General features: G+C 46.7%; 7 protein-coding genes across 7 annotated transcripts; 3 read left to right on the top strand and 4 right to left on the bottom strand.

Moving 5' to 3' along the window:
- Positions 1-41: 41 nt before the first annotated feature.
- DFL_009575 (uncharacterized protein) lies at positions 42-1738 on the top strand (the record flags this gene model as incomplete). The annotated part of the gene is made up of 3 exons (XM_067639483.1): positions 42-180; positions 261-1534; positions 1601-1738. 3 exons carry the CDS (start codon positions 42-44, stop codon positions 1736-1738), a joined length of 1551 nt encoding a protein of 516 aa, XP_067487269.1.
- Positions 1739-1881: 143 nt separating this feature from the next.
- DFL_009574 (uncharacterized protein) lies at positions 1882-2595 on the bottom strand (the record flags this gene model as incomplete). The annotated part of the gene is made up of 2 exons (XM_067639482.1): positions 1882-2271; positions 2365-2595. 2 exons carry the CDS (start codon positions 2593-2595, stop codon positions 1882-1884), a joined length of 621 nt encoding a protein of 206 aa, XP_067487268.1.
- Positions 2596-3098: 503 nt separating this feature from the next.
- Positions 3099-4935, top strand: DFL_009573 (uncharacterized protein; the record flags this gene model as incomplete). Its single annotated transcript, XM_067639481.1, has 4 exons — positions 3099-3288; positions 3401-3783; positions 3875-4351; positions 4408-4935. The coding sequence occupies 4 exons, from the start codon at positions 3099-3101 to the stop codon at positions 4933-4935; spliced, it is 1578 nt and encodes a 525-aa protein (XP_067487267.1).
- A 649-nt stretch (positions 4936-5584) lies between these two features.
- On the bottom strand, positions 5585-6950 carry DFL_009572 (uncharacterized protein; the record flags this gene model as incomplete). The annotated part of the gene is made up of 9 exons (XM_067639480.1): positions 5585-5636; positions 5702-5772; positions 5834-5905; positions 5967-6129; positions 6185-6340; positions 6426-6597; positions 6657-6699; positions 6806-6831; positions 6899-6950. 9 exons carry the CDS (start codon positions 6948-6950, stop codon positions 5585-5587), a joined length of 807 nt encoding a protein of 268 aa, XP_067487266.1.
- Positions 6951-7627: 677 nt separating this feature from the next.
- Positions 7628-8577, bottom strand: DFL_009571 (uncharacterized protein; the record flags this gene model as incomplete). The annotated part of the gene is made up of 6 exons (XM_067639479.1): positions 7628-7657; positions 7715-7727; positions 7809-7932; positions 8004-8137; positions 8227-8305; positions 8406-8577. 6 exons carry the CDS (start codon positions 8575-8577, stop codon positions 7628-7630), a joined length of 552 nt encoding a protein of 183 aa, XP_067487265.1.
- A 587-nt stretch (positions 8578-9164) lies between these two features.
- On the top strand, positions 9165-10806 carry DFL_009570 (uncharacterized protein; the record flags this gene model as incomplete). Its single annotated transcript, XM_067639478.1, has 11 exons — positions 9165-9191; positions 9270-9324; positions 9426-9446; positions 9535-9666; positions 9735-9827; positions 9895-9949; positions 10027-10282; positions 10372-10409; positions 10475-10595; positions 10664-10689; positions 10749-10806. 11 exons carry the CDS (start codon positions 9165-9167, stop codon positions 10804-10806), a joined length of 882 nt encoding a protein of 293 aa, XP_067487264.1.
- Positions 10807-11216: 410 nt separating this feature from the next.
- Positions 11217-13301, bottom strand: DFL_009569 (uncharacterized protein; the record flags this gene model as incomplete). Its single annotated transcript, XM_067639476.1, has 7 exons — positions 11217-11788; positions 11853-11880; positions 11946-12051; positions 12116-12306; positions 12368-12839; positions 12954-13073; positions 13141-13301. The coding sequence occupies 7 exons, from the start codon at positions 13299-13301 to the stop codon at positions 11217-11219; spliced, it is 1650 nt and encodes a 549-aa protein (XP_067487263.1).
- Between the last annotated feature and the right edge of the window lie 477 nt (positions 13302-13778).

Genomic DNA, 13778 nt, shown 5'->3' with positions numbered 1-13778 from the left:
GGCCTTCTCTCGATCTCTAGTGTCGACACGCGCCCTGCATCATGGTTGGAGAGCAGGTTATCAACGTTATCCGAAAGGCTGTCGGGGATGAAGACCCGATGGAAGGCGTTACGGCGGAGCCTACTGTTCAGCCAGATGATACGGATAAATTACTGAAAGAGAGAAGCGCGGTCATCGCCGGTGGGAACCTCTTCTTCCTAGGATGCTCGATTATCGAATGCCTGCGTACTGATCTTCATCTTTGTGGGCTTCCTGTATAGATATAACGGCAAACTTCGCTCTCCTAGAACGAGCGGTTGCTAATTTCGATGCGAGGTATACCTTGAGGGTTCTACGGTCTCTGAACACCCTTCGAAAACGGTTTACTGCTTCGATTTTAGTTGACGTCGTAAAAAAGACCTTCCCCCCTTCCCATCCAGCTTTGGCTTCTCTAGAGTCTGTACTTGCAGATTATTCTACTGCTAGCAACGATGACGACACAGCAATGGACGTCGATGCCGATACAAAATCCCCCGATGTCATACTCCCCGAGGTCGACATATACCTTCACCTTGCCGTCCAGGTCTACCTCCTCGATCAGGGACAATTTGAGAAGGGAGCAAAGTTCTCCGAGGACCTCGTTAAACGCATGCATGGGATGAACAGGAGGACGTTGGACTCGTTGGCAGCGAAAGTTTACTTCTATTACTCAATGTTCAACGAATCTCTACCTGGATCCGAGGCTTCCATAGCCATACGTGCCCAGCTTCTAGCCTCCCTTCGCACTGCAACATTACGAAAGGACATCGATACCCAAGCAACCATCATCGTCTTACTCCTCCGAAACTACCTATCAACTTCTCATATCAGCCAGGCCGACTTATTAGTTACTCATGCGGCGTTCCCCGAGACCGCTGCGAATAATCTTTTTGCTCGTTACTCATATTACCTTGGTCGGATCCGCGCTATACAACTCGATTACTCGAGTGCGCACGAGTACCTTATCAGCGCAACCCGGAAGGCCCCGCAGGTTGCTGTAGCCGCCGGATTCGTACAAGCTGCCAACAAGTTGAATATCGTCGTTGAGCTCCTGATGGGAGACATTCCGGAGAGGAGCATCTTCCGGCAACCTATGCTCGAGAAACCTCTACGTCCGTACCTGGCTCTGGTCCGGGCGGTGAGGGTTGGCGAGTTGGATGCTTTCCAGAATACTGTGAACCTACACGCGGAGACATTCAAACGGGATGGGACATATACACTCATCTCGCGCTTGCGCCAAAATGTCATCAAGACAGGAATCCGAATGATGAGTATCGCCTATTCTAAGATATCTCTTCGTGATATCTGTGTCCGTCTCCGCCTGGACTCCGAAGAAAGCGCCGAATATATTGTGGCGAAGGCAATCCGAGACGGGGTAATCGAAGCAAGCTTAAATAACGAGAAGGGCTACATGCAGAGCAAGGAATTGACCGACGTATACGCCACAAAGGAGCCTCAAGATCAATTCCACGACCGTATCAAGTTTTGTATGCAATTGCACAACGAGTGTGTTACGGTAAGTTGGCCCGGCGATAGCCATTTTCAACGTTCTCTCTTCTAACCATTCTGTTTTACATGTCAGGCCATGCGGTTCCCAATGAATCAGCACCGCCTCGAGCTGAAGAACGCGCAAGAGGCACGGGAGCGAGAGCGAGAGCTTGTTAAAGAAATACAAAGTGGAGATCGGGATGATGACGACGGTGACTTTGAAGGTATCTAGAGATTTCATGGGTCATGTTTGGACCAGAAACTACTATCTTCATTCGTCCCAATGTAGTTAAAATAATCGGATGTGGCCATTCGATAAGATGAAAAAAGAAACAAACCAAAAACCCATAGCTAGCGGTATACAGGGTGCGAGCCTCAGGTATCCGGTTCATTTTCAAGGGGGACGATGCTTTTCACTTCCGGTTGTAGCCGTGCTTTGGTCTGAGCATCATCCATCTTGCGCAGGTAGCTGTTAAATAGGACAACTTCAGCCACAGCAACAATAATGGCAACAGCAATTGAGGCTCCGACGCGAAAGGGCTCTCTACGCTTATACGCTGTAAGGTTTGCCGTCGCATACCAGATTGCCAGTCCGGTGAAAATGGCACTGAATAGGACGTTGAGGATTACTGATATCTGATCTGAGATCTCTTTTGCGATCGAACGGGGCGAGTCGTCTCTCTCCGAAATGTTAAGCATTGAAGCATACACCTTTTCCGCTTGCTCGTGTCGCAGTTTTTCCATAAGCGCCACGTACTCAGCAGACTGGCAGGATAAATACATAATCGTCAGCGCATGAAGATGAATTATGAATCTACTCGTCTACAAAGAGAGAGTTTTGATCGGTTATGGACCTACGGGTTCTGGCTTCGAGGGCCTTTCGGGTATATATATCTCTGTCCCGCGGAGGAGAACGTCCAGAGCACAGTGGGGGTCACGCGAACGACATTCTCTGGCAATTTTTGTGATCCCGGTATGGTCGATAGATGCCGAATCTGGATCAAACCCGCCCGATGGTGGGTCTTCCGTGATAGCAGAGTAAGCACGGATGGCCCTTCGTGAGGCCGCGGTGTGGGAGAGTTGGACCATGTCGGGTCAGCCTGGAAGTCGAAAGGTCTATGTGGTTTGCTCTGTATTTGCCTCACATCACAGTACTGACATACTTACTTACTTAAGAAGTACTTACTTAAATAAGTCGAGTCGTTGGCAAGAATTCTGATCGATATCACGATCGAATTGCGAAATTAACTTAAATCCAGGCTGGGTTAATTACTTACGTATACTGCTGTACTGATAGGAGGAGATCTTCCCCTCACCGGCAAGGTTCAGGTGCCCGGCCCAACCTCCCACCAAGCTTGCTTTGCTTTACTCCACCCCATCAGCTAACTAACACTTGTTGCGGGCAAGCAGGCAGGCAAGCTTACTTAAAAGCTCCCTAAGTATTCGCACTCTGACATTTTGACAAGAAAAAAACCTCTTTACGTTTACCTCCTACGCGTCTCTATCGAATCTCCTCCTTCACATCCTGATACCTCTTCAACTTGTTTTTTTTTTCTGCAATCCAAAGAATATCTTAGCCAAGATAATAAACCATGGCCTCCATTGTTCCCAAGCTCGAATCCCTAGCGGTCAATGTGACTAACCAGCTCTCGCCTGGAGAGGAGCCCTCAAGAGCGGGGGCTGTCACCCCTGGAATCAAGCGCCTTTCCCGACCGCTGGGAGCAATTGATATCCCACATATAACCATCAAGTCGATATGTTGCATCGGTGCTGGATACGTCGGTACGAGCTTGTCGTGATTGTGGCGTTCGTTTAGCTAAATGCCTCGTCCTCCGTTTACCATTATTTGCACCATGACTTGACAAGATCACAACTGATACCTAATGATAACCAGGGGGTCCGACATGCGCTGTCATCGCCCACAAGAATCCGCACATCAAAGTTACGATTGTTGACTTGAACGCGGCTCGTATCGCAGCCTGGAACTCCGACGAGCTTCCAATCTACGAGCCCGGTCTGGATGACGTCGTCAAGTCGACCAGAGGGAAGAACCTTTTCTTCTCGACTGATGTCGATGCAGGAATCCTAGAGGCTGACCTCATCTTCGTCTCTGTCAACACCCCTACAAAAATCAAGGGAATAGGCGCTGGATTCGCCGCGGATTTGGGCTACGTCGAGAGTGCCACGCGGAAAATCGCCGAGGTCGCGAAATCCGACAAGATTGTCGTCGAAAAGAGTACCGTTCCGTGCAGAACCGCCCAGTCCATGAGATACATCGTGAGTACCTCCGATCTATATTATATATACACGCCCCTCAGAGCCCACCTTGACACAAATACTGATATCCTGCCCTCTGGGGGTTTTCCAGCTCGAAGCAAATGCGAAACCGGATATCCACTTTGATATCCTTTCGAACCCAGAGTTCCTTGCCGAAGGAACTGCTATATCAGATTTGTTCTATCCGGACCGCGTTTTGATTGGCTCATTGGATACGGAAAGGGGCCGTTCTGCCGCTGCGTCCCTAGCAGACGTTTACGCAGGATGGGTTGCCCGAGACCAAATCATCACCATGAACCTCTGGTCCTCGGAGCTTTCAAAATTGGCTGCCAATGCCCTTCTCGCCCAACGTATCTCAAGTATCAACGCCCTTAGTGCTATATGCGAAGCAACTGGCGCGGACATTGATGAAGTCAGTTACGCTTGCGGATTGGATACTAGGATCGGGCCCAAATTTTTGAAAGCCAGCGTGGGGTTCGGCGGGAGCTGCTTTCAAAAGGATATATTGAATTTGGTCTATCTTAGCGAAAGCTTGCATTTACCAGAAGTCGCCACTTACTGGAAGCAGGTAAGCGTGAAGTCCAACATACAAAACGCAGAATATTCGTTCTAATCCTTGCATAGGTTGTTGAGATGAACGAATACCAGAAACGCAGGTTTACTAATCGCGTGATATCTTGCCTTTTCAACACATTAACCGGGAAAAAAATCGCTGTTTTCGGTTTCGCGTTCAAAAAAGATACCGGTGACACTCGCGAATCTCCCGCCATCACATTGGTCAATTACTTTCGAGAAGAAAAGGCATACATCTCGATATACGATCCGAAGGTCGAGGAGTCCCAGGTTTGGATGGACCTTACGGAACCGGGTGTGGTGGACGAGACGGAGGTCGTCAAGAAGCAAGTATCGATCGCAGCAGACCCTTATGAAGCTGCTTCTGGTGCAGATGCCATTGTAATCTGCACCGAGTGGAACGACTTCAGGGAAACAGTCCTTGACTACGAGCGAATCTATGCGAGCATGAAGAAACCTGCCTTCATTTTCGACGGACGGCTTATTCTGGATGCGAAGAAGGTCTCTCAGATTGGTTTCAAAGTGGAGACGATCGGTCGGCCACGAACAACTTTCGTCCAGTCGAAGGACTTTGAGTAAACAGGGCCTCTGTTGGGGGCTTATGAAGACGGTATAGATTTCCTTGTAGAAAATGTTTTTTTTTTTTTTTTTTTTTTTTTTTCAGATCGGCGAGGTTTCGAAGCAATATCATGCGGATAGAAATCTCCTCGGTTCGGTATAATTGTCACTAGATAACTATTCATAATAAGTCGTCCATTCGGAAAGTTCATGTATATCCAGTATTGATGTTATCAATAACCCAATTCAACTCAGGTAAAGTGTGAAATATTGCGGGGAGCCAGTTTAGGTGTGGTACATGTCATGCGCATGTACAAGGTATGTACAAAGTCCAAAGGCCAAGGTATTCCAGGACCAAACCGACCGCGGGTGGAGGTAATTGCATGCGTTATAACAGCTTGTATGAAAGACAAAAGATATTTGACATCAGAATTCATAACCCCGCACTTCAAAAAAGATATAAAAAATAAAAACGAACGGGAAAAAAGGATTCGGCTTCTCATGATATCCCGCAGCAGCCCCGTATGAACGCATTAAATGATCATGTATAAAAAGACAAAGTAAACCCAGAGCGCCAAAATGCCTGTTACCCGCATGAAATCAACCATTCCAATGAATAAAACTTATACTTCTGGAGGCGAGTGGTAAAACTAACAGGCCTATCGGAGTTCTATTCATCGTCGTCGACGATTTGCTTGTCGACCAGATTCCTAGAAAGTATCCTGGATAACCATAAAACTTAGCATCAACTACTCCCGATTCGGTGAACCGTATGAGAAATACTCACATTACCAGCAATCCGATAGTCACTAGAATAAGCAAAGCGAAGCCGAACCAACCCAGAACAAGCCCTGTGACCTATTTCCCCCGTTAGTTTCAAAGCGGTAAGCTAAGCGATTATATTGATTGAAAACCTTACACCAACACCGGTTTGTATCGACCCATTTCCAAGATTTTCAGCGATTGTAGCCGCAGCAATAGATGCGGTATGCTAGTTAAAACATGACTTTAGTTTAGGGTATGGCACCATAATTGCATCCTAGGGTACGAACCTGCCACAAGACAGAGACCAGGACGAAGATCGCAGATATGAAAATTATCGCGAGTGCGATTTGCGAAACAAATCGGCTTGGCATCCTCTCTTCTTCACTATTGTAGGTCGGAAATGTTGCGAGCATAACCAGAACAATCGTAGCAAGGAGGATTGCAACGATACTATCGGCAAACATGAGCTAAATAAACAGTTTTTATGTGGAATAGGACGACTTACAGTAGATATGGGAAGACAATGCTATCCCGAAAAGTATCTGACACCCAAATGAGGTTAAGGGGGTCTTGGTCAACACTTACTTGAGCCGCAAGGGAGGATGCATTGTTGCTGCAAAGCCAAGAACCGCCATCCGGGTTGATACAGATTCCGAAATATCTATCGGGGAGGAGTTCCGTGTTAGTTATGGGGCTGGTTGGGCAATATGCAACGGTTCGCCCTGTGACAGAGGTCGGATACTTACCCGACTCGAGCTTCGAGCATGGCGTTTGCAACTATGTTTCCTATCGCCCGAGCTGCCTCGGGATCGACCTGCGCTGTCGAATATACAGGGGCGTAATGATTGTAGAAAAGGTTGATGAGAAAAATCGACGGTATCAATGGACTCGACGACGAACATCCTGCGAGTAATAGTGCTATTAGATTTGTTAGTTTTCTGCTTCAGAATCGTAACTATTTACTGGAGCTGACTGACATAGTAAAATAATAGCAAGAATAATGAATATCATCAAAATATGCTGTGTTGTTAGGTTGGTATATGTTAGCACATGGAATATTCCCAGAATGTTATTGTTTGGGTACGTTGTAGTATATGACGCTGGCGAAGGATACTCCACAACATACATGATAACCAAGTAAGGGAACCAGCCCTGCAAGTGCGCCCATGTTAGCAACTCATTCATTTATAGGACGATTGTCGACTGGTTATCAGCATACTTTCGAAGGTCAGCCGTAGCCGGATTATCCGGCGAACTTCTATCAGAGGCATATCTGCTAACGTAACTAGACGATTCTCTGCTGATCCTACGGGTGCCAAAGCCTCCCCCGTATAATAGCAAAATCGATACTTGGTTCGATGGCGGTATAGGGGACCGTCGTTTGTTTGTCTGTAGACGGTTCAAGGTCGCAGAAGGACTGGTGTAAGAGGTATTGAACGGTCGAACACAACTCGAAGGATTTGAGGTTATTCTAACGAACGACCGCGACAGCTGAGAAAGGGCGTAACTTCGTGGAGGACAATCTTTAAGTTTGGTATTTCGGAAGCAAGTTGAGTCAACTGGAAGAGTCCCAAAAGTAGGTATGGTCCGTCGCAATGAAGAAACATGGAGTTTAAAGCTTAGATGGTTTGGTTGGATACCAGAGTAAACAGTGGTGGTGCATAGCTGCGGGCGTGGGGCTGATGAGTTGGCACGGCAACGCAAGTTGACATGGCCACAATGCACATTGGCAAAAACCTCAGAGCGACAGTCACGTGATTGTATATTACATACGCATCGCTAGCCGATTTTCTAATTGTATCCTGCCTGGAGTGTTTGTAAACTCCAGGCGAGTTAATATTAACAAGAAGGTATACACATTTGGCCAATGCACGGTTTCGCACACTTTCGGGACCAGGCGAAATTTAAGCCAACCTTCAACATGTAGGCAGACACTGTTACCTCGGAACTAAGCCTGAAGGAGGGACTTGTTAACCACCTAAAGCACGATGTAAGTAACCAATCGATCGTTCTAAAGGGTTCGGTCGCTAGGTACTTGTGATTTATTCCTTTTCCAGTGTTGGAGTATTTGCCAGCCAGTATCAGCGTCGACATCGAAACGTCCAATGTAGATGCAGACTTCCCATCACGCCATCGGTAGAATCTTCCCTTCCTTAGTAACTCTTATCGTCCTCATTTGCGCTAGGCCTTGTGCATCTCCTTTCCAGCCCGACAACAGTTTTCGGGTTTCCGGATCAAAGAGATCAGGTACTTCTATCAAGCCCAAGCGACAGTTTGTTTAGTAACACTATTAGGGAAAACTAAAGAAAGGGTTTAAAACCAACCGTATCCGACATTGAATTCTGCAATCTCTTTCTCGAGAGAGTTTCGTAATCGGTCTTCCTGCGATGACCGCGGCCGACCAGGTCTTCTCTCCCCCGACAATACCTTGATCTCCTCATCGAGACGAGAAAGAAAACTACCAACGACTGTTATTAGCCCGGGTCATATTATAGAAAACTGCGACTAGCGATTATGTGGTCAATATATATGCAACATCAAGCGTACTTTTCGATATACCGAAGGATATCCGCTACTGAAAACTGTTCGACGCTCGCTAGTTCCTGGAAGTGACGGTAACGGGTTACTAAACGGAGTTGTCAACTGGATCATTCCGTCGAAACACCTAAGCTCACCGATTTTGAGCAGAAAGATAGGACTTGGGTAAGTGAGTGGGTCGGCCGTACCTTTTGGCAGAAGTGCTTTTTGTCTAAGAGCTTCTGACCGCACCAGTTTTTCGTGCCTCAACATCCCTCTGCGTAGTCGTCGGGCATCACGACTGTCCTCTACGAGAGCCGTCGACGATGCTCCTCGCTTCTTCTTGATCTGGGACTGAATTTTGCGCAGTGACCTCGGCATCTTGTACTAAGTTATAGGTAAGGTGAGTAAGTAAGTTTTAGGTACCTAGGTAAGTACTTAAGTGGTACAGGTAGTGCAGGTTGAATCGAAAATAAAATAAATTCGTGATGCAGGATATTCGTTTGCGTGACAGGGGTTCCACATGGCAATTCTTGGCATTACCCACCAACTAACCGGATATTGCTAAATCATACTCCCGGCCGACATCGGATCGGAGACGCCACAAGCGCCACATCAAAAAAACCAACTACCACAAAGTTTCCTTCCCAATTGTGTTGCAACATAGGCCTATGCTATGCAAAGTATGTACCCGTACCTTAAATCCAATTTCTCAGTATAAGTACGCCTAGACCGAGCCCGTGACAGCTACTAAGTACCTATTGATCATCGCCGCGTATGCAAGCATCGGCTCACGAAGCTATCATTTATTACAGGCTGTTAGGTCAACGCGTATAGTACTGTAGTACTTGTCACACGTTATTATCGCTACCAGTGCAGCCTACACCCATTGACCGCCGAAAGTGGCCCTAATTGAACGTTACCGATTGAGATCAAAACTGCCCAGACCGAGACTTTTATCGAAAACAATGTCAGCGACTACGATGAAAGAGAAGGTATAAAATAATCCAATACACGATTTATGCGCAAGGTTTTATATGGCAATTAATCAGCGCCTTCCATCCGGACTTTAGCCTAGTGCTCTAAGATCTATCCTGGCTGGGGCAACCGCTGGAGCCATCGAAATTGGTACGAGCCGCTCGATAGTAGTCTATGTCCTTTCCTCAAACAAGTGCACGGTTTCAAGTGCTTCTCCATGGTCCTGGTTTGCTAACTTGCCCCCCTTCCAGCCGTCACTTATCCTGCAGAATGTAAGTATCTAAATGACTGAGCGGCTAGGCACTTGCATCTAATGCAACCAGCCTTCCCTTCCCAAATAATCTGCTAAAATCGAGCAAGTCGCAAAGGTTCGCACACAGCTAAATAAGCGACTCCCCGATGGGCAAAAGCTTCCCTGGCCACCGTTCGGGCGCCAGTGGTATACGGGATGCACAACGAATATTGCTGGCAACTCGTTCAAGGCAGCCGTTCGTAAGTTAATACCCAGTACCCATCCTTAGCTCACATGGTAGGTGGAGTTTAAACGGATAGCTCGGTAGGGTTTCTGGCATTCGATACTTTTAAAAGCCTACTGTCGGATGAAAACGGCAACATATCAGGACCACGAACCGTCCTTGCTGGGCTCGGTGCTGGTAAGTTCCATACATATCTCGTTTATAAAATTTACTGTATCGGGACTCTGTTCACTTAGTTCCATAGGTATTTCCGAATCCGTGCTCGCAGTCACGCCCTCTGAGAGCGTTAAGGTTAAATTGTAAGACTTCTCTCTGGATTGACTGCTGAAAAATCAGTCGATTCTAAGATAACGTGTGTAAACTAATGCTTTGTTAGGATCGATGACAAAAAAAGTCCAAATCCAAGAATGAGGGGTCTCATACATGGTACCAGTGTGATATTACGAGAGCAGGGCCCTCGGGCGCTTTTTAATGGTCTTCTTCCGACAACTGTCCGACAAGCGTCTAGTTCTGCAGTAAGATTTGGGTCATACATGACGATGAAGCAGCTAGCTCAGAGCTATATACCCCCAGGGGAAAGGCTCGGTTCTGCCGCAACCTTTGGCATTGGTGCTATGGCCGGGACTATCACCGTACGAAGCCCCTCTCCTCCATAAGTCCAATGGAATACCTTTTCACTCCCAATTTTCCAGATCTCGAGACCCTAACTTTACCCGGATAGGTGTACGTGACAATGCCAATCGATGTAGTCAAGTCAAGGTATATAGCATCGTTGTTTCAGACCATTTTCAGACCTGCGCTTTCATACTAAGAGATTCCTACAGAATGCAGTCTCTGCACGCCAGTCAGTACAGGAACTCGATAGAGTGTTTTTATCGAATTACAACTGAGGAAGGAGTACGGGCACTATGGTCCGGGGCACTGCCAAGGCTTGCAAGACTAATGGTTCGTGGATATCCCTAAATTAAGATGTCAATGGAAGCCTGTCTAACATGGGTGCTCTGTAATCGCAGATGAGTGGAGGAATCGTCTTTACCCTGTAAGCCTTTCGAATTAGTCCCTTTATTGATATCTACGTTACTAATGGTGTTTTAACAGCTATGAAAAGTCTATGGAGTTTTTCAATTGGGCCGACCCGGAGAAAAAGTACATATAGTTGCAGCGTCTGACTAACTAAAAGTGCAAGTTCCTGGAAATTGGATTCCAAATTCAGCAACGACAGGCATAAATAGTAGTTTTATTAGCTTAAAAGCAAAGAAGGCAGAGACAATGAGATATTCGCAGCTTTGCTAGAAATCGAAGGCAATAAATAGTTGACACTTGTGATGTACCTAAAACAATCGCATTTTTCAGCAGAATATAGCGCTCGCTAATGCAAACCTGGTCGTGAAAAGGGCGGGCTAAATACAAAATTAATTGAAAGAAATGCCCCCAAAAACTCTAAGGGTAGCATATTCGAACGGCGTCATTTCTCGCACGGGCCGTCGTACTATTTAACGTTCTAGGCTCAGTGCAATATTGATGCTCACTTGGAGAAACTACTCCGTTAAAAATCGGACAAGATAATCATACTAGTTCGAGCAGGCCGCCTGTCTCGTCGCCAGCCGGGCGCTGGTTTTCTTTGTCCTTCGGATCGACGATAGAAGCAGGTGCACCTATTGAGGTAGTATCTGCTCTGAAGCGGAACGAAGCGAGTGAGGCCATCTTGAAGCAGAGTTTCCCACCAGATTCTGGCACAGGCTGGATTTTTACTGGGGCTTCGTTTCGAGAACAAATTACTCTATCTGCGCTTCCGCTTCCCAACTTTGGGCAACGGCCTGAATCTAGCGGCTTCAGAAGACCTCCAGTACTAGTCTTCTGGCGACTTGTAGAATATATTGGCGTGGCCATGCTATGTTTCGTGAGTGTCTTAACAGACTTCGATGGTCTTGTGAAAAATGGGCTGTACTCGGTGTTCGGGGTGTTGTCATTCTCGACGTCCATGCACAGTCTGCGTTTCTTATTCCCCGTCTCTAGGAGAACATGTGGCCCTGTGGTTTGCTTTAGATTGGTTTTGGAGGCGCTCAAGCTGAAGGGTTTTCGAGATAGGGCCACAGTGTTACGGGAACCAGGTAATTCCGCTAGGGCTGTACGCGGAGCTATACGGAGTATCAATAGAACGATTAATATTTCTCCTTAACATCGAGAGCATGGTGGACCCACAAAAAAAACTAGTAATACGCGACTTTTGCTATTCGAATAAAAAGCTGTCAGCCTACTTAAGTTTTAGTGTCGTTATATCGGAAATATACGCGCCTTCGATGAAGCAGAGGTAGAATTTAGAGCTGATCGAAGCTCAAGTTTGGTGATGGGATCAAGTTCTCCAGATGCGACTTTCGATGCGGTTTTTGAGTCGTAGATGCTACGGTACGAGGGGAACGTTCTTAGCGCCTTGTTTTCTATCCGTTTGAACTGATGAAACATACCCCCCAAAATTCAGCTCCTGCTCAGCCTCCACATCATCTGGTAATATTAGGGCTCCATTGCACGATATTAACTGGGATGTGATCGGACAGTAGACCCGCTGATACTTGAATGTCATCTCTGCGGTGACAAAGGCCTTTTCGTAGGAAGCAGGGACGGTAAAGGAGCCATCCATACGAATCGCTCTCATGATCTATAGCCCCGTATTAATTTAGATCGAGGAACCTGCAAGGATGAGATGGGGAAGGAAATACCTTATCGATTGACTTATACTTCCGAACAAATTTATAGGCTGTTTTTATGCCCATTTTGGGTATATTCACAAGATAGTCGCAGCCGCTTAGGATGGCCATCCTGCAAAACTCCGAATCTGACCAACCGGCCATACTGGCCTCGGATACTTTGGGGAAATCTGACCGATGTATAGCAATACACTCGCCGTATTGGTCCAGTTTTGTGAGTAGACATTTTGCCCCGAAAACGAGAAGGTCCGAGTCTTCGGAGAGTATTGCAGAAACTTCGCCGATACGTTCGAGATAAGCCATCTGTGCGTCTGCTTCGTAAGGCGCAACGACGTATGGAATATTGGCTTTCTTGAGCTCTTCGATAAGGTGCCGTGCCATTAGAGGTGTTACATCGATCGATTTCTGTAACTCTGCATGGGCTTGTGACGTGCGCCCGAGACGAAGTAATTCTAGTCCAGTTTCTCGAGAGGAATTTCGCCGCCTAAGCACCAGGTGTGAAATTTAGTAGTCGAACAGGCAGGTATGAAACGATCAAGAATCTGAAAGTTTGAAGTCTGAAATGCTCATGCCAATACTATCCCGGGGGGTTTCGTACTTTTCACGATCCCGCTCTGTCCCTTTTTTCCCTGGCAAATAATCGCCATCAAACACAAGGTAGGGAGTAACACCATAATGTTGCAGCATTCGCACCCTGTGCATGGCGTAGTCGACATATCTAAAGATGGGTTAACCATGGTGTGAACGGAATTTGGTATAATGATAAAAAGGCCGCGGCCACATACTTTGTGGTAGGTTTCTCAAGGGCGAGATCGACGGCACATGATATAGTTCCACGATGGAGCCACCCATAGGCGTCTACGGCGATTTTTTTGCCCTTCCAATTTTTAATATGTGTCGGCTGCTGGATAGATTTGAGGAAAGGAAGGAGCCCATTGATCCCCATTATGCGGGAAACAGTCAGTGTCTTGGTATTGGGGGGTTTTTCTTTTAGCAGAGGCTATATTGCAATGGTCTCTCGCTGCTGCATATGCAGTACTGACATTCTTTAATTCGAAGTACTGGGTAAGTAGTTACTTAAGTACTTAAGTATACGGTAGGTAAGTGTTCAAGTATAGTGTCTAATTGTACTTGTTAAATGAAGAGAGATCGTTGATAGGTGGGTACGGTTTCAGCTCCAGGGACCTGAGGTGTTGTCGCGTCGCCGCGCCGTCCGTGTTGGGCACGCGTTCTGAAACAACACAATGATTACTGTATTTGCATATCACGTGAACAGGCGGATCTTCTTTGAAGGCGACTGAACAAACCTCATGATACAGGATCTAGGTGTCTGTTCATATGCCCATTGCTCACTTCCCCAAAACGCTCTTCAGATTTCGTAAATATAAGGACACGAACCCCTCCAAATTATCTATCAATCAAG

This window comes from Arthrobotrys flagrans (assembly GCF_004000055.1).
Source record: "Arthrobotrys flagrans strain CBS H-5679 chromosome Unknown unitig_1, whole genome shotgun sequence".
In the NCBI taxonomy this organism is placed as follows: domain Eukaryota; kingdom Fungi; phylum Ascomycota; class Orbiliomycetes; order Orbiliales; family Orbiliaceae; genus Arthrobotrys; species Arthrobotrys flagrans.
The sequence above is the reverse complement of the archived record's forward strand: the minus strand, read 5'-3'. Positions and strand labels throughout refer to the sequence as shown.